The sequence below is a fragment of the Mus caroli genome, unplaced genomic scaffold (genome assembly GCF_978045245.1).
Source record: "Mus caroli unplaced genomic scaffold, Mus_caroli_1 scaffold_1, whole genome shotgun sequence".
Lineage (NCBI taxonomy): Eukaryota > Metazoa > Chordata > Mammalia > Rodentia > Muridae > Mus > Mus caroli.
Window position 1 is genome coordinate 43,658,973 of NW_028227256.1, and position 20,366 is coordinate 43,679,338.

Genomic DNA, 20,366 nt, shown 5'->3' on the forward strand with positions numbered 1-20,366 from the left:
TAACTTCTCAGTCCTTGCTGGTTCCTGTTGAGTAATGTGTACTGTTGTGAAGATCAGAGAAGATACATGCAAAGCACCTGGGCAGGTAGAGACAGGCTGTTGCCATGGTAACTGTTGTTCATATTCATTCTTTCTTTGCATTGTTCTGATATCTCAAGTTCAACTCAAGTTTATCAGCAGTGATGCTTCATGCTTATTCTGAAATGACAAAACAAGTTTCAACTGTGGCTCACTCTTATTTTCTGTTGTGTAGAATTTTCTTTTAAATCAACTCAATAAGGACATCTACAAACCTCTTATAGTTAACTTCTCAGCCCAAACTACAGCAGCCCAAACTCAGAATATCATCATGTCAAAACTGGACAAAAGAAGAAAAGGAGTTTTTGGCCCTCCTTTAGGCAAGAGAATGGTAAGGGCTTCTCCCCACTGTTCTATCTCTAGTATAATCCTGGGCCCATTCATGCCCCCACTGCCACAATCAGAACAAGGAAACCTGGCAAGCTAAAGATTGGCATCTTTGGTTTATTTTTTTGTTTTTGTTTTAAATGACTTGATGTTCATGTGTGCGTGTGTGTGTTTGTGTGTGTGTATGACAGTACACATGTTGGGGCAAAAAAGACAACTTTTGGAAACAATTCTCTCCCTCAACCATGTATTCTGGGATCAAACCCAGGTCATTAGTCCTGACAGTGGGCACACTTACCCTCTGAGATATCTTTCTATCTCTTGGTCCTTTTCTTTTAAATGAACTCTTTTTCATTTTAAACTTCCCTAGGCTGGGAATGTAACATAATAAGTAGAGTATTTCGATAGCTTGCACAGAGCCCTGGGTTTGATTACAGCAAACTGTGTGTAATAGCAAAAGCCTGTGAGGGCAGTTTTCAAGAGATGGAGAGAGAGCTGTCAGAAATTCAAGGCCATTCTTTGATACATATTGAGTTCAAGGCCAGCCTTGGATACATAAGAACTTGCTTCAAAACAGAAAAAAAGAAAAACACAAAAGAAAGAAAAGAAAAAAAAAACTTTTCTTCAAACATGTCATATTTGTCTTTAAAAGGATCCTATAACTGGTCATATTTGTATGACAATGAACATCTTAATGTTATTTTTAAGTGCCAGCCCTTTGATACTTTTAGGCTGCTGCTTTATAAATAGAAAACAAAATATTGAAATGAAAAATTAAACTTTAATTCCTGTACTAACACTCTTAGTATGTTTAATACTTTCTTTTCTTTAAGAACTCTCTCTACAAGAAGACTTATTTATGCCTCTCTGTGAGGAACTCCCTTCTCAACTGAGCCTTCACCGCTCAAAGGCTCTACTCCCCTAAGAGTTGCACCTTTCTTTGTGAGCTTATAATTCAGAGTGCTTCACAAGGGAGAAAAGTACAGTGAGCCACAAATGGCCCAAGAGGATTTATAAGCCTTGGACCACCAACCTATACATATTAGCAGTGAAGAGGGCTCCTTATTTCTGTAGGAACCTAAAGATGGCATTTTTGTTTGAAAGAGAAACAAAAATCACCTCTCAGGTATACATCCTATAGCTGTAAGAATACAGACTAAATAACACTTTGTCTGCATCACTTATGTAGTAGGATTCTATGTCAAGTGCTAATATTTTATATTCTATTCTTTTATTTTATGTTTTTCTTTTGGAGACAGTGCCTCACTAATGTAGCCCTAGGTAGGCTGACCTCAAACTCAGAGATCTTCTGCCTCTGCCTCCAAGTGCAGGGATTAGAGGCATGTGCCACAACAAGAGGCTTGAGTGCTAATATTCTCTAATCTCTTTTCTTTCTTAGATAGTCTTTGTAGATGATGTGAATATGCCTGCCCGCGAGGTCTATGGAGCTCAGCCTCCCATTGAATTACTTAGACAGTGGTTAGATCATTGGAATTGGTACGACCTCAAAGATTGCTCTGTGATTAAACTAGTGGACATCCAGATCATGTGTGCTATGGGCCCTCCAGGTAGGCATACATTCTGAGTTTGTGACTTCTAAGAAAGAAAATCACTCTGGTAGCATCTACAGAGATGACTGGAGAGAGCAGAGTATACATCCCAGATAACAATCATTCCACACTAGTGCATAGCCTTTCTTGCTAGGTCCTGCATTAAAATTTGCTAAGAGTAATTAAAATAGTGAGAACCCAGAGGAATGGACTCTTCTGTTCCCTTTCCTTTTTCAAAGAGGAGTTTGTAAACTGAGCTAATCCTGCCATGCCTAAAATGGTTCAATTCTGCCAACCGGAGACATCTCACTATCTTCTTTCTGCCTTCAACCTGACATTCAACTGAGAAAGACCTCTGAATATACTGCTTCAGAGACTATGTTTATGCACAGTAGATGCTAAAATTATTATATACTTTTAAAAATTACTTCTTTACTGAGAATATATGAGAAAATTCATTTTTAAATTAACTGTTATTTGTCTGTGTATTTTATTTGTTGAGCCTGGGGTGCGGTAAGCCTCTGTTCCCCTGAGCTTTGTCCCCAGACCTATATACTTTAAGTAGGATACAGTTTTAAATATCCTTTAAGGATGATGCAGTTTTGTGAAGTGGCATTGTTAAATGCTGTCACAGAATTCATGTGTTTGAAAATTTGCTCATTATTCTATGGAAGGTCAATATTTCTCAGGTCTTATAAGTACCCAGTGAAATGGATGTATGTACTTATAGATTAGTCTTACATGAAATTGGTCAAGATGTGGGGGAGGCGTAAGAATAGAATAACCAAATGGAATTTACTCAAATAATTTGATTAGAAAAACCTCATCTTGAGTGGAAATTAAGTTGTGATATTAGTGTCTCCCCAAACAGGTATTACTTTTAAATCTTTTGACATACCATGAATTGATCATCTTCCAGGTTACTTTAAACTGCCAAATACTGAAGAAAATACTTTGGCATTATTCTAGCAATATTATTAAAAGCCATGCTTTCTAATCTTTAGGTGGTGGCCGAAATCCAGTAACTCCTCGTTACATGAGACATTTCAATATTGTAACCATCAATGAGTTTAGTGACAAGTCCATGTTCACAATCTTCTCCAGAATCCTGGCCTGGCATCTAAGAACCTGGTAGGTAATTTAAGAGTGCTTATTTTTTCTTTCTCATTAAAGAATATAAAGTCTTACAGCAACATATCAAATAAGTAATAGTTATTACATGTTCCTACGAAAGCATTTCTAGACAGGGAAAGGTAACAGCTGACGTCACTCTCTCACAAATGGACCACTGCACTCTGTTCTGCAGTAAGTTCATGTGTGGCTGCTTGCCTTGAGATTTCATAACTGAGTACAATTAAGGCTGAAAAGAAGTATCCAGTTTATGTTATGAGTTTGATATCCTCTTGTAGAAACCTGCAGAGGTGTTCCCATGCCCAAACTTGTGAACAGAGACTTAAGCCTATTCCCTGGGGAAATGTTCCCCAGCTCTGGGGATTCAACTTTAACCCAGAAGATGAGTGGGTATCCTGGAGCCATTCTTCCTGGTTGTCAGCCATCTTGGCTCTCTGGTGCCTATTCTTGGGAAATTGTTATTTTGTTGCAAAGCCCAATGAGCAGACACTTGGCTTCTCCTTAATCAAGAGTTGAACGCCTTCAATCTTCCCAAACGAAATATATATATATAAATAAATTTTATAAAATTTTACCCTAATCATATATTTTGCCTCTTCTTCTTTTCCTTAATAATTTTTATTTTCCCTTTCTTTCTTTGAAATGCCTATTTTTTATGGATCTTATATATGTAAAATTGGAAATACCAAAGAGTCAAAGAGTTAGGAAGCCCTTGGTTTGAGCATAGTGGCTTTTGTCTGGTTCTTATGCTTTTGTACACACTTGAAATCCGCTATACCTGTTGATCCTGCTGAATTCCAAAGGTTTCTTTGGACACCTCATAAAATACTAAATGGAAAACATCTTGAAAATAAGTTAAAAATCGAGTATTATAATTAGAAGTGGGAATGTTATAAGCCAAATTGATTGAACCACAACAAAAAATGTTACATTAGTCACATGAAGTATTCCTGTTTGCTAACTTTTTTTCTTACATTTTCCCCCTAAGTTATAAGTTTCCAGATGATTTTCTAGATATGACTACACAAATAGTGAATGGTACAATGGCCCTGTACAAAGATGCCATGAAGAATCTCTTACCTACTCCAGCCAAATCTCACTATTTGTTCAACCTTCGCGATTTCTCCCGAGTCATACAAGGTGTTTGTTTGTCAAGACCAGAAACAGCAGAAAACAAAGAGGCCATTAAACGCCTGTGGGTTCATGAGGTAAAATTCTGAATCATTCAAATGTGAATACAGAAAAGCAAGGACTACTGTGGCAGTGACTGAGTCAAAGACTTAGGGATGCTTGCTGTGAAGCCCATTAGGTACTTGGCTGTCACGTCCAACTCAACCAGCAAGCAAAATGCAACCACCGGTTCTTCTTAAAGCAGTTTTACTCAGGCAGCTTCTTTCTTAAAATCCCCCAGCCTCTCTGGTTACAAGTGTTTTTCTCCACTCCAGCCACAACCACGCCCCCACCAATCACCACAGGTCACATCACCTCACCAGGCAGGCTTGCTCAGCCAATCAGGGATTAAGGGCGGGCCATCCACCAAACATGGGCTTGTTTACTGCCTGGAGTAGATTTCCATCCAGCTGGCCAGGGAGTCTGGAATGGCTTCCCACAATTCCCCCTTTTATATTTTTTGAACAAGCTCCGTGGGTGAAGATAGAGGTCTGATCCCCAGTGTGCAGAAATAGGGGCCATGTACAGGATTGACTTTTAGGCTCACAGGTTTTTACCCAAAGCAACCCTGACCTGCTCCCGTGTCGTTTTTCCTGGGGGAAGGACACTAGAACACTCAACCCTCATGCAATCAGACATACCTCCCAGAGATTGTCAAACAGCTTCCAGACTAACCTCTGTGCAGTGCTTAGCCGTACAGAGCGATGGCTTCATTGTTCATCCTTCATGGCAGCAAGCCAAATCTGAGGTGACTGCCCTGCTTCCACTGTGGCAAAAGCTTGCACCACCATGGCGGCAGTGTGGACCTGGGCATTCTGCAACCGACACATACACCATACACCCAACATGCGTGCCAAAACAAGGGCCACAGCGAGGGCACCTATCCCAGTCCATTCTTTCCCGATGCCAAGCCAGGATCCACTCGGGTAGAATTCACGGTGACAATCGCCGAGTGAAGCTCATTCATCTTGCCATCAAATTTTACAGTCCAATTTCTTAACACTGACAGTATTCCCCATCTGGGTTCCACACCCATCAGGGGCAGACACATGCTCATCACCAGCAAGATCAGCTTCTTCATTTTGACAGCGTCACACTAGCCGCTCTGGAACCCACACTGGCTCTGCGCAATTCTGTGGAAACATGCAAGCAGACCCTCTCCCCCAGGCTAACACGGGATCCGGACCATTCCATGATCCTGTAAGCACATCCTTCCATTTAGCATACCCCAGTTTACTGGGGCTGGTATTAGCATGTCGTTCAGCAGCAGAGCGACCTTCCTTATCCAATTGCAAAAAATTTAAGGTAAAAGGAGCTAATGAGATTCTTTGGGGTATGGCCATAGCCTATTCCCCCCTTTTTGTTATATGAATAATTCTTTTAAGGTTCTATGTGCTCGTACAGTGATTCCCTGGCCTTGAGGATTATATTGTAGGCCGTTTTTAACTTGTACTTCCATCTGTTGACAAAAAGACACCAGGGTTTTGGCAGTATATGCAGGGCCATTGTCTGTTTTAAGTTGTTGGGGCTTACCCCAAGCTGCCCAGGCCTCCAAACAATGCTGTATAACATGGAAGGCCTTCTCTCCTGCCATGGGAGATGCATAAACTATTCCTGAACATGTGTCAATGGATACATGAAAGTATTTCAATTTGCCAAATTCTGAAAAAATGTGTCACATCGATCTGCAACACCTGTAGAGGGAGCAATCCTCTAGGATTCACTCCATAAGAAGGTGGGTGTTGCAACTCTAGGCAACGTCCACAGGTAGTGACTACATCCCAAGCTTGTGCTCTAGAGATTCCAAATTTTCTCTGCAGAGTTTTAGCAATAACATGAAATTTAGAATGAAATTGTGAGGCTAACTCTATAAGGGATGCTAAAAATATGAACTCCATACGAGTACAATTATCCACAATATCATTTGCCCTACTTAAGGGTCCTGGAAGCCCACTGTGGGCACGGATATGTCCAATATATAATGGTTGGTGTCTTTCCCACAGCAACTTCTGTAATTGTAAGGCTAAGGCTTGGATGGTACTACGAGCTTTTATTTGGCCTGCCACTTCTAGGGATAAAACTAAATTAACTACATATTGTGAATCTGAAATTAGATTAAAAGGAAAATCACAATCCTTAATGACCTCAATAGCTATTTGTAATTCCACCATCTGCAGAGTACAGGGATAATACTGCCTGACCACAGGATCTTTCCCCTCTACCATATATACTCCACATCCGGTTTTTGATCCATCAGTAAACATGTTAACTGCATCCTTAATGGGTGTTTTCCTCACCACTTGAGGGAAAATGACTGGATGTTCCTTTAAAAAGGTAATTAACAGATGTTTGGGATAATGATTATCAAATGGGCCCTCATTAATACAGGCTAAAATAGCCCACTCATCAATATTTGCTGTTAGGACCTTTTGCTGATACCTATCATAAGGGATTACAATAGAGCTGGGTTTTATACCAAAAAATTGTAAACAATGCTGAATTCCCAACAAGGCTAAAGAAGCAACTGTTGTAGGGTAATGATCTAATGTCCTCCCAGCAGATATTTTGGAATGGATCCATAACAATGGACCTTCTTGCCACAATAATCCTGTGGGTTGCATCTCAGTAGGTAATATTTTCAAAATGATGGGTAACCCTTCTCTACAATGCTGAAGCTGGGCTTTAATCAATTCTTCCACTAGGGCAAGGGCCATTCTAGCCTCAGGTGTTAATTCCCTTTTGGAACTTAACTGTGAGTCTCCTTCTAAAATTTGAAACAAAGTATGTAAGGAATCAGCCTTCAGCTGTATCTTTTGAGGCCAAACAGTAGGGGCAATCCTTGCTCCTAAACAGGATACTATTTTTAACAAATCCCTACCCCCTAAGGTAATGGGCAGCTCAAGCACTTATGGTTGAAACATCCCATCATGCCCTTCCTTATCTTTCCTTAATCTTGTAAAATTAGGATACAAGGAGCTTCTTCCTAACTCCGTGCTAGCTCCTCTATATCCTCCTCTGATCCACTTTCAGAGCTCAATGAGCTCTCCTTTTTGAACTTTAATGATCTCTCTTCCTTCAATTGTTCTAGTGCTTGCTTGCCTGTTTCCACTGCCTTGACAACAACGCTCATCTTCTAAACAGCTATTCACTAGTTTCCACACTTCTCTAGTACCTTCTTTAAGGACACCCTGCTCCCAGGAGAAATCTAGGTCTCTTCCCAACGTACCCCAGCTAGTAGGAGTCAAATGGCCCAACACGGCAAAGCAAGGAGCAACCTTGTCACACTCCTCCAGGAAGGCTTGAATGGTATGCTTTTTGAGTTTTGCACCCTTCACTCTTAGCAGCTCATCGAGCACTGAAAAAATTGGGTGTGACTGTGACAACCCCATACCTAGTCATTCACACCCTCAGAAAAATTACTCAAATGGCTAGAAAAAGAAAGAAACCCATAGACTGTCCCTATTACCCTCTTACTTTCACTACCCTCTTACTTTCACTTTCTTGTCTCCAGAGCCGGAGAGCCTATTTGTCTCTTTACTGAGAGCCTTATTGTCTCTTTACCGAGAGCCTAATCCCAATCCCGGGATACTGAGTAATTTACCGCACTCATCCTGTCGACAGACCCTGACTGCAGAAAGTTCTGAACCTCTTCGGTGGGGGAATAGGGTCCCGGATTTCTTCGGCACCACTTGTTGCGTCCAACTTGACCAACAAGCAAAACGCAACCACCGGTTTTTCTTAAAGCAGTTTTACTCAGGCAGCTTCTTTCTTAAAATCCCCCAGCCTCTCTGGTTACAAGTGTTTTTCTCCACTCCAGCCACAACCACGCCCCCACCAATCACCACAGGTCATATCACCTCACCAGGCAGGCTTGCTCAGCCAGTCGGGGATTAAGGGCGGACCATCCACCAAACATAGGCTTGTTTACTGCCTGGAGCAGATTTCCATCCGGCTGGCCAGGGAGTCCGGAATGACTCCCCACACTTGGCACTAATTAGGCCACTGTCAAAGTACATATTAAAGTATTTAATACCAAAATTTTTTAAAGTACTTAATGTCTAATCTTGCATTTTGGCATACAAAGTATTCTGAAGTATGAATTCATTTCAGCCCATTTCCTTTAAGCATCGTAGCCCTCCCCAGATCCTTGTTAAACAGGTTTTGTTTGTTTGTGATAAGAAATGTTAAACAGGTAGTTTTAGAAACAGTGACTGTATCAGTTAATTTTGTTATTTATCTGAAGATGGCTTAAAGAACATAAAACTATGAAGCTAAGAGTGTTAGGATCCCTAGTTCGAGAGCCCAAAAGATATCTCTAAGTTCTCTGGGGAATAAGGCAAGGATGTTCTTCTGGTTATGTGCATTTTCTTTTAAAGACTTGGTAGGAGGAGGGAGGGAGAGAAAACACAAAATGTGACACATAGAAAATGAAAGTTTGATATTTTGAATGATCACAGAGACTGCAGAAAGGTGGAAACACCCAGCCCTATCCCATGTTCCATATGCGAATAATATAGTTGTTTTCGTTTTAACTAACCTAGCAATCAGAATATGCTGCTACACTAAACCCATGTGCTACAGTCAGTAAAATTTAAAAGATCCCAACAAATCAGCTTCCCAAGGGACCTTAAATTCAATACTTGAATCCCTAAATCCTTACAAATACAAATCTGAATTCTAGTGGCCATCTGTACTTGGAAGTTATAGCCTCAGCAAGGCAAATATTACTCTTTGGAAAGTATGACCTCCCTCTCATTCTTGAATTAGCTAACGGGCTGAGTATGGGTCATAGCTGGCGATAGGGACAGAGGCTCCATGTTTAGTGGGCAAATGGATCATAGAAATATCCTAGAAGTCAGAGAGAGGGCCAAGGATGAAGCATTAGGGTCAATGGAAGACTGTGCCTCCTGTTAGAACATGTGCTGTCGCTAAAAGACAGTGGTCACTTCTAAAAGTCCAGATCCCACACAATGAGGACCATGCCTCCCTGCAGCTGGCTGTGGAGCAGAGTTAAGAAAATCCTTGAAGGCTCTGTGTATGGGACCTAACTTTTCTATCCTCTTCATCACAAACACAGCAGTGCACTAAATCATGTGAAGTTAAAGTTCCCTCCAGTCCCTCAGACTTACAAATGTCTGATATTCTATCTGTTCCTGGGATTTGCTCAGGGAAGGGTTCTGAAGACTGCTCTCCAAGGAGACTCCTCTCTAGCCCACCCACTACTCGTCTCACCTCTCTTCTTCATAAAGCAACTCTCCAGGCTTTAAAGGGAAGAGCTTCCTTCTCCATGAGGCCTCATTATGTTTACATTTACATTTATTGTATTGTTTCTGTCTAAGGCTGTTCCTCCTACCTAGAGGCCTGAGCACAGCCTTGAGTCCTTTGGTCCTAATAAACAAGATCTTCTAAAGTGGATTACGCATTGGCTTGCTTCCCAACCAACTGCTGTAGTTTTCATCATTACCTTAATATGACTACTATATTTAATTCTTTCTTGAGATGGTGGATACTTTAACCAAGAACCTTTAGATCAAGTGGCTTTAGATCAATAGCAGGAATTTTATCTCAAACAGTTGTAGAGACCAAGTCTGGGGAGTGGCAGTGTGGGTATCTGTGGAGAGTCTGCTTGTTTGTCGACACACCTTTCTCTCTGTGTTCACAAGATTAAGGATTCTGCAGTTTTGTTTATAAAACATTAATCTATTTATGAGTACTCTGCCCCATAACTTGATTACCCCCCACAAAGCTCCACCTATTAATACCATCATCTTGGAGGGTAGATGTCAACACATAAATTCTGCAATTACACAAAGATTTAGAATACGGAAGCATTTCATCATGAGACAATCTTACTCTAGGAAACATCTAGAATTTTCCATCTAAGGAGCTTTTCCCTTAATCACTCTTCTGTCTGCAGTATTTTCTTCTCATTATATGGAATGCCTGTGGTCATTACTTAGAGATCCTGTTATTATAATAGTACAATTGTACAAGCCACCCCAAACCCAGTCATTGACCATTACTTTGATGTATTCTTTGTAACATAGAATAGCACCTGGCACATTCTGAGTTTTGTTTGCTTGTTTGCTTGCTGTCTCTGCTACTGTATCAGCCTTTGCTTGTGTTCCCGAGTGTATAGTATGTAACAAGCATTCAGTAAATAATGGTACATAAGGGAGGAGGCAAGCAAAGTAGATGTTACATAATAGACTTCATCACTTGGGATTATACATGCTGTTGCTTCTTTCTAGCCAATGAGTGGTTTATATATGCTGTTGTGTGTATATAACATACTCAGTATCTTTTGAGCCCTTTGCAGATTCTATCAGATTATTTAACTTTAACATTGGCTAACAGATCTTTGGATATTCAACAATATCCATAGCAAAATAACTTGTAATATTTATGACTATTTTATATTCTCAGATATACGCATGCTGGCATATAAATACGTTCAGAATTTTAATCTAGTGGTTCACAGACACTGGTTTGGGTACCTATGCACCTTCCCCTCAGGGTGTGTGGAAGGCTTTTCTGCCTGATGTTGAATATCTGAACCTAACCTCTTCCCTTCCTCATTGAGGTCTCCACTGACCATGCTGTTTAATACTACAACCCAACAGCCCACTCCTACCCAGCACTTTTTCTCTTCTCCACTTTCCACTTTCCATAGTATATGGCAACTCCTGGTTTGTTGGAATTTGTTTGTTAGGTTTATTGCCCATTTCCTTTAGCATGTCACAAAGACAATTTCTTTTTTTTTCCTTTCTTTCTATGATTTATCCTTCATTCCAAGAACAACATTTGACATATTGTCTTTAATATTTCCCCCAAAAAAGTGAAGTATTGATCTCAATCTGTGGCTTATTCCTGCTCATGTAAGAAAGCATCCTCAGGGCTTGATATATGTGGAAGACTAAAATGGTGCCTTTTTTCCTTTCTAGCAGTTTCTGGAAAGGACTTGATATCATTTCATTAAAGGCTTTTGAAGAAAACTGGTTTCCTCTCACTCCCTGAGGTTTCTCCATGGGATTTAAATGTTATTAAGCATATTACCTGGTTTACTTGTTAAATATGGGTATTTTACAAAAACAAGGCAAAACCATAACCACAAGGAGAGAAAGAGATGAATAAATTTCACCAAAATTAAATTGTTTTCATGCTGGAAAGGAAACTAAGAAAGTGAAAAGACAATACGTAGGATAGAGACAGTGTTTGTAAACCACATATTAGATAAGTTTAAAATACCCGTCATACATCAGAACAAATTACAACTAATCTCACCATAATAAAACCAAACACTTGGCACACTAATTTTCAAAAGCTTGTCCTCAGAATTAGTTAGGGAAAGAAAGAGTGGGGTAGGAAAGTAAGAGAGCATCCTCTTCCCATAGATATATCTCCCATTTTGTCATTAGGGGCCATTTTGATGTCATTTAGGTGTAATTGTCTCTTGAAGGTCCAGTCTCCAAAAGCAGGGCTGTGTAATTCCATCCAAAATGAACTATAATCTTAGGACAGCAATAGTCACCATGAAGTAGTACTCATGAAGGCAGAAAACATGCTTACTTGTTGTGGCCCCAGAGAATATTCATATAATCAGATTTATTTTAAATATGCTATCTCTGTAATAACTTATACCTGGACTACTTCAGGCATCTACCATATATCTAAAACAACTGTTGCTTTATCTAAGACAATTGTCTAAAACATGTACTTAAAAACACAACAAATACTCTAAAAATAGAGACAATGCCAAGGTGGCATAGTCTAGACCGCTTGCCATATCTAGAACCCTTTTGATAGCATTATGTTAAGTCTGGGACAAGAATATTTTGGGATATTTCAAAAGAAGAAGGGTAAGTGAGTAGAAAATGATAAGGAGCATACATTCATGGTATAACTGTAACACTCAATCTTAGAGTGGATGTCAGGTGATTCAGATACTTACAGCCAACCATCAGACTAAGCCCGGGAACCCCACTGGAAAGCTAGGGTAAGGACCAAAGGAGCTGAAGGGGATTGCAACCCCATAAGAAGAAAAATCAACTAATTGAACCACCAAGAGCTCCACGGGACTAAACCACCAACCAAAGAGTATACATGGAGGGAGCCAGGACTCCAGATACATATGTAGCAAAGGATGGCCTTATCTGACATCAGTGGGAGGGGAGAGAGGTTTGATGTCCCAGCATAAGGGGATGCTAGAGGGGTAAGGCAGGAGTAAGTGAATGGGTAGAGAAGCACCCTCATAGAACCAAAGGGGGGGTGGTATGACGGGGTCGGTGGAAGGGTAACCAAGAAGGAGGATATCATTTGAAATGTAACTAAATAAAATGATTAATAAAATAAGAAAATAGAAAGAGTAGATGTAGCTAGCAATAAAAAAAAAAAACACATCAAATAACTTTTGTCAATAACCTTTAAAAAGTCACTATCCTTGGAAAAGAAAATAAACATCCTGGAAAGGGAGGTATCAATTCCTGGCTTCTAGTGACCACATCCTATGGCCTGGGTCTCAGGGATCAGCTGAGGTAGTCAGACACCTTCTCAGAGCCTCAGTTCCTTTGCATGTACACAATCCATCAGGCTCTGCATGTTACTTTAAAATTTTACTTATTTATTTATTTTGAGATTATAATATAATTACAAACATTTCCCCCTTCGCTTTCTTCCCTCCAAACCCTCCATATGCCCTTTCCCTCTCTTCCTTCCTATCCAAGGCTTTTTTTTACTAGTTGTTATTATATGCATATATGTATACATACATATTCCTAAATATAACAAACCATTCAGTACTTACACTCTTACTTACACAAGTGTTCTCAGGGATAACTATTTGACACTGAACCAATTGGTGTGTCATCCCCTGGGGAAGTTCACCTCTCACACTACCATCTTTTCTTGGTTGCCTATAGTTCTTTGTGTACAGTTGCATCCTTTGGGCTTTTCCTCATCCAGTTTGGCATGTCTATTAGTGTCATCCTCATTCAGCTTGTATGTGGGCAGTTATGCTGGTGAGACTTTGTAGGTACAGCTTCTGATATTACTAGGAGACATGATATCAGCAACCTCCTGGATCCTCTGGCTTTTATGATCTTTTTTGCCCTGTCTTCCACATTGTTCCCTGAGACTTAGATGTGGTGATGCTTTAAAGATGTATCCATTGTGTCAGGGCTCCACAATTATGCATTTTTATTGATTGTGGGGTTTTTTGTAGTGGTCTCCATCTGTTGCAAAGATAAGGTTCCTTCATGAGGGCTGAAGACTGCAGTTATCTTGAGAATAAGGATGAATGTTTTAGATTGCTGTTAGGGAGTAGGCTAGCTTAGTCCAGTTCCGGTTACAGGTTTCCCTGCAATAACCATGACATTACCAGCACTTAGTAGTTATCTACATTTCAAGTACCAGACATAATTTCCCTCTTGAAGTGATCTTAAGTCCAATTAGAGAGCTGTTGGTTACCACCAAGGTGTGTGTGCCACTACTGCACACTTAGGGTTGTCATACCACACTGGTCTTTGATTCATAGGCATCATACTGGATGCAAATTACTTTTCATGTATTGATCACTGAAGCAAACTATTGTATCAAACAGACATTGTTAAAGTTAATATTTAAACTTTATTATGAGATAATCTTAAGTATTCTCGTATGCTTCTAATACAACTTGTAGATATTTTATGACAGTATTTTGTACTACCTATTTTATGTTTTTATAATTTATACAAAATAAATAAACAAATATAAAAAGTATTCTTAATGCCACTTTTTAAATTATTCAGGTCCTCAGAGTATATTATGATCGCCTTGTGGATAATGCTGACAGAAGCTGGCTTATTAACTACATACAAGAAATTCTGAAAAATTACATGCGGGAAGATTTTCATGACCTATTTAAAAACTTGGATTTTAATCATGATGGCACTGTAGAAGAAGATGATTTAAGAAGTTTAATGTTTTGTGATTTCCATGATCCTAAGAGGGAAGATTTTGGCTACAGAGAAATTGCAAATGTGGATGCTCTCAGGATGATTGTTGAAGGCCATCTAGATGAATATAACAACATGAGCAAAAAGCCCATGAACCTCGTCTTGTTCCGATTTGCCATAGAACACATAAGCAGAATTTCTCGAATCTTGAAGCAGCCACGGAGCCACGCCCTTCTGGTGGGGGTGGGCGGGAGCGGGAGGCAGTCAGTCACCAGACTTGCTGCACACATGGCTGATTATTCACTATTCCAAGTGGAAATCTCCAAGGGCTACGGTAGCCATGAGTGGCATGAAGATCTGAAAGTGATCTTAAGAAAATGTGCAGAGAATGACATGCAGGGAGTCTTCCTGTTCACAGATACACAAATAAAAAGAGAGTCGTTTCTAGAAGATGTCAACAACCTCCTAAACGCCGGAGAGGTTCCAAACCTCTTTGCTTTAGATGAGAAGCAAGAAATATGTGAAAAAATGCGTCAGTTAGATCGCCAGCGGGATAAAACCAAACAGACAGACGGGAGCCCAATAGCTCTTTTCAACATGTTTATTGACCGCTGCCGCAACCAGTTGCATGTGGTCCTGGCCATGAGTCCCATCGGAGACGCATTTCGGATTCGTCTTCGGAAATTCCCTGCTCTTGTTAACTGCTGTACCATTGACTGGTTTCAGGTATTTCCATGTAAAATTTACGTAGAGTCCTCAAAATGTTGAATCTCCATCATCACTGTGAAATATTTTATAGACTACATCTCAAAATGATGTATACTAGAAAAATCTTTGATTTTTATCATAATGTATCATATGAAGTTATATCAGCATAAATCATTATAGGATATCATCCATTAATATCAATATATCCCAGAACAAAATTTTAGGATTAGTCTATCCTTATATCAGGATCCTGATAGGAAGCACCATACTCCATGTCCTAGCTGAGAAGAACTTGGGAGGGACTGGTCACAGAAGCACTGTATGGGGAAGAGAGCCAAGAGGGCAGGATGGGATGACATGTAGAAGACAGACAGACCTCCACCCTCTGGCTTATTCCATCCTCTGCCCTATTTACCAAACCCAACAAAAATTCAAGGAAAAACACTGTGGGAATTTTTGTAGTAGAAATTTTCTCAGAAAGCACAGGCTGAGACCAGAGAAGCTATGACAAAGATGGTGGGGGGTAGGGGGCAGAAAAGCAGTAAATGTGTGAGAAGTCCGATTCTCCTGGTTTTCCGTGGCACCACAGAGCAGCCTTCCCACATTCGTGTGGTGCTGTAGTTGAAATCCTATGTGTAGATCTGACACAACCACTTAAGATGCTGGAAATTTACATAGGCTCTATACCTCTATGGCCTCACAATTTACTTCAGGTGAGCATCCTTTGTTCCCTTCTTCCTTGCTTTGTACCTAATAGGTAATATTGTATCAACAAGAGATGAGGAGGTACATCCAGGGAGCCAAGGCTTTCTACAGTCAGCCTTTAAAAGAAAAACAGAACAGATCAGATCAGAACAGAACAGAACATAACATAACAGAACAGAACAGAACAGAACAGAACAGAACAGAACAGAACAGAACAGAACAAACACACAAAACTGACCAGGACCAAGATCTTGGGAAAGATGTGAATTAGAGAAAATGGGGCTGGATGGTAGAGAAGGGGTTGGGATAACAGGAGTAGAGGAACTCAGAGGGAGGTGTCATGGTTGAGGTCAGAAAGTTAGAAAGGGCCAAATCAGATAGAAATTTGCAAGATGGTTGGGATCTTTTCAAATGCATACTGGAGGACTTCCTGAGTTGTACTGGGAAGTGTGCTATGAGGGTGGTTTCTATTTTGTAAAGACATTTTGTGCCTTTCTGAAGACCAAAGGCAGCAAGGGTAACAGTGGAACATATTGGCTAAAGATAACAAACATGTGAGCGAGGATGGCAGTGGTGTGGAAAGAAGGGAGTTTGGACATGATGAGGAGAAGGGAGAGTTAGGCTTGCAATGCTGTAGAACTTTCTCATGCAACACATAGAGGTCTGAGGCCGTGGAGCAGAGAAAGGATGATCCTGGGTTTTGACACGTTGGTGACTGATGGTGAAGTTTGCTGAGTTGAGAAAGAATACAGCTCTGATGGGGAAGGAGATATTGTGGTACAGGCTTGTTGACATTGAGGTGCCTGAGCTATCCAAGAGATAGGTTGTAGTCATTTATGTGATTCTGTCCTTTAACGGGAAATTATAAAAAGAGAGAGGAGGATTAAATGAAATAATACATAGCATACACAAGGAAACACACACTGAGTTTAGATCCCCTTCCCCTTTCTTTGTCCTGTTAACACTTGGTAACTATGTCTCTAAACCCAGAGTAAACTGGAGAGAGTTGCTACCAGCCCTGGCCACCACCATCATTTTGTCTCAAGCAGGCAAGGGCAGGAAGAAGGCTCTTCATGAGCATGTCTTTCCCACTGTGTGTCCCAAACTATTCCTCTCTATTGTCATCCCACATATTGCAAAAGGCCGCTGCAGTGACAGGATCATATTACCCACCTTGATGAATTGCTAAAATATTCATTTTAAATTTAGTCATGGCCAGAAGATGCTCTGGAAGCGGTTGCTTCACGGTTCCTGGAAGACATTGAGATGTCAGAGGAAATCCAAGAAGGCTGTATTGACATGTGTAAAAGGTTCCACACTTCTACTATCAACTTATCAACATCCTTCCACAACGAACTTCAAAGATATAATTATGTGACTCCCACCTCCTACCTGGAATTGATCTCTACCTTCAAACTGTTGTTAGAAAAGAAAAGAAAGTAAGGATGAAATGTTCTCTCTTTAAGTAAGCAATGAAAGTTTTAAAATGTTTACAAAAAATGACATAGCAATGGTGCAAACAAATGCTATGAATATAATGTTTTACTAAAACTGGGAGTCAGTGCTTACAGAGTCATGGTAGGAAGCAGTCTATTCTTGGGTGTAATGATGTTGCCTAGTACACTATAAATTAATCATTGCATTTACTGCAAGTATCGAGGTATCACTGAAGAGATGGCTGTACAATCATGAGGACCTCAATTGTAATCCTCGGAACCACAGCAGGGAGGAGACACTGGGTGGGCATGACAGCGTGTATTTATAATCCCAGTTCTGGAAGATGGAGACAGGCCAACCCCCTGAGGCTTGCTGCCCAGCCAGCTTTATCAAAGTAGATGGTGTTGGAGGAATGAATCCCAAGTTGACCACTGGCTGCAAAACACAAATACACATGTGCACCTTCAAGAACATGTTTCCCCCACACATAGAAGAGCAAGGTGTTCCCTTAGGGTAAATGCCTAGGATTCCTTGACAGTGATGTTGAGTAAGGACCATTTAAGAGTGGTGGTTTTCCCCTTTTCTTAGGAATACGCTGATGGAAAATCCTTCGCTTTGGGATCTCTACAGCCACAATCCCAGAGTCCACCATTCAGTTTTTAGAGATGGCTTTTCTTCTCTACTAACCTTCCATTTGAAAAATGTCAGGATTAGTTAGGGAAGCAGAAACCGGCCTGAGTAGGACCACAGGCCTCATCCGGCTGGATCAGCGCCGGGGTAGCGGGAGCGCAGGGTTGCCTGACACCCGCCAGCTACCCACGACACCCGCCACAGGATTTTGGGACTGCTGGTGAGTGGAACACAGCTTCAGCTCCAATCCAATTGCGCGGGACCTGAGACTGCATTAGTTAGGGAAGCAGAAACCGGCCTGAGTAGGGCCACAGGCCTCATCCGGCCAGATCAGCGCCGGGGTAGCGGGAGCGCAGGGTTGCCTGACACCCGCCAGCTACCCACGACCCCCGCCGCAGGATTTTGGGACTGCTGGTGAGTGGAACACAGCTTCTGCTCCAGTCCAATCACGAGGGACCTGAGACTGCTCTGGTTGGGGAGAGAGAAATCCGGCCTACATAGATCCACAACCCTCTTCCGGTCAGAAAAGCACCGGGGCAGCTGGGGCGCAGGGTCGGCTGACACTCACCAGCTACCCACAACACCCACCACAGGATCTTAAGACTTCTGGAGAGTGGAACACAGCTTCTGCTCCAATCCAATTGCACACGGGACCAGAGACTGCATTAGTTAGGGAAGCAGAAAAACGGCCTGTGTAGGACCACAGGCCTCTTCCGGCTGGACCAGCACCGGGGTACCGTCAGCTACCCACGACCCCCGCCGCAGGATTTAGAGACTGCTGGTGAGTGGAACACAGCTTCTGCTCCAATCTTTAAACAGTGACAACGATAACAACTAACCCCAGAGATTACCAGATGGCGAAAGGTAAACGTAATAATCTTACTAACAGAAACCAAGACCACTCACCATCATCAGAACCCAGCACCCCCACTTCGCCCAGTCCAGGGCACCCCAACACACCGGAAAAGCTAGACACGGATTTAAAAGCATATCTCCTGATGATGATAGAGAACTTCAAGAAGGACTTTAATAACACACTTAAAGAAATGCAGGAGAACACTGCTAAACAGGCAGAAGACAATGAACAGAAAGCACAAAAATCCCTTAAAGAATTGCAGGAGAACACTGCTAAAGAGTTACAAATCCTTAAAGAAAAACACGATAACATAATCAAACAGGTAGAAGTCCTTACAGAAAAACAGGAAAACACATCCAAACAGATGATGGAAATGAACAAAACCATACTAGACCTAAAAAGGGAAGTAGACACAATAAAGAAAACCCAAAATGAGGCAACACTGGAGATAGAAACCCTAGGAAAAAATCTGGAACCATAGATACGAGCATCAGCAACAGAATACAAGAGATGGAAGAGAGAATCTCAGGTGCAGAAGATTCCATAGAGAACATCGGCACAACAATCAAGGAAAATGTAAAATGCAAAAAGATCCTAACTCAAAACATCCAAGAAATACAGGACGCAATGAGAAGACCAAACCTACGGATAATAGGAGTGGATGAGAATGAAGATTTTCAACTCAAAGGACCAGCAAACATCTTCAACAAAATTATAGAAGAAAACTTCCCAAATCTAAAGAAAGAGATGCCCATGAACATACAAGAAGCCTACAGAACTCCAAATAGACTGGACCAGAAAAGAAATACCTCCCGACACATAATAATCAGAGCAACAAATGCTCTAAATAAAGATAGAATACTAAAAGCAGTAAGAGAAAAAGGCCAAGTAACATATAAAGGCAAGCCTATCAGAATTACACCAGATTTTTCACCAGAGACTATGAAAGCCAGAAGATCCTGGACGGATGTTATACAGACACTAAAAGAACACAAATTCCAGCCCAGGCTACTATACCCAGCCAAACTCTCAATTAACATAGATGGAGAAACCAAAGTATTCCACGACAAAACCAAATTCACACATTATCTCTCCACGAATCCAGCCCTTCAAAGGATAATAACAGAAAAAAACCAATACAAGGACAGGAACCACGCCCTAGAAACAACAAGAAGGTAATCCCTCAACAAACCTAAAAGAAGACAGCCACAAGAACAAAATGCCAACTTTAACAACAAAAATAACAGGAAACAACAATTACTTTTCCTTAATATCTCTTAATATCAATGGACTCAACTCCCTGATAAAAAGACATAGACTAACAAACTGGCTACACAAACAAGACCCAACATTTTGCTGCTTACAGGAAACTCATCTCAGAGAAAAGGATAGACACTACCTCAGAATGAAAGGCTGGAAAACAATTTTCCAAGCAAATGGCATGAAGAAACAAGCTGGAGTAGCCATTCTAATATCTGATAAGATTGACTTCCAACCCAAAGTCATTAAAAAAGACAGGGAGGGACACTTCATACTCATCAAAGGTAAAATCCTCCAAGAGGAACTATCAATCCTGAATATCTATGCTCCAAATACAAAGGCAGCCACATTCATTAAAGAAACTTTAGTAAAGCTCAAAGCACACATTGCACCTCATACAATAATAGTGGGAGACTTCAACACACCACTTTCACCAATGGACAGATCATGGAAACAGAAACTAAACAGGGACACAGTGAAACTAAGAGAAATTATGAATCAAATGGATCTGGCAGATATCTACAGAACATTCTATCCTAAAACAAAAGGATATACCTTCTTCTCAGCACCTCATGGTACCTT

The 20,366-nt window shown here is 40.9% G+C and overlaps 1 protein-coding gene across 1 annotated transcript in view; it reads left to right on the forward strand.

Moving 5' to 3' along the window:
- Positions 1 to 20,366, forward strand: part of LOC110288938 (dynein axonemal heavy chain 7-like) — a 326,234-nt gene that overhangs the window by 172,726 nt on the left and 133,142 nt on the right. The window contains exons 37-42 of the mRNA XM_085837019.1: positions 254 to 409; positions 1,805 to 1,973; positions 2,960 to 3,086; positions 4,075 to 4,294; positions 14,042 to 14,914; positions 16,811 to 17,040. Of these exons, the coding sequence (XP_085693145.1) occupies positions 254 to 409; positions 1,805 to 1,973; positions 2,960 to 3,086; positions 4,075 to 4,294; positions 14,042 to 14,914; positions 16,811 to 17,040 (1,775 nt within the window). The remainder of the gene's footprint in view (positions 1 to 253; positions 410 to 1,804; positions 1,974 to 2,959; positions 3,087 to 4,074; positions 4,295 to 14,041; positions 14,915 to 16,810; positions 17,041 to 20,366) is intronic.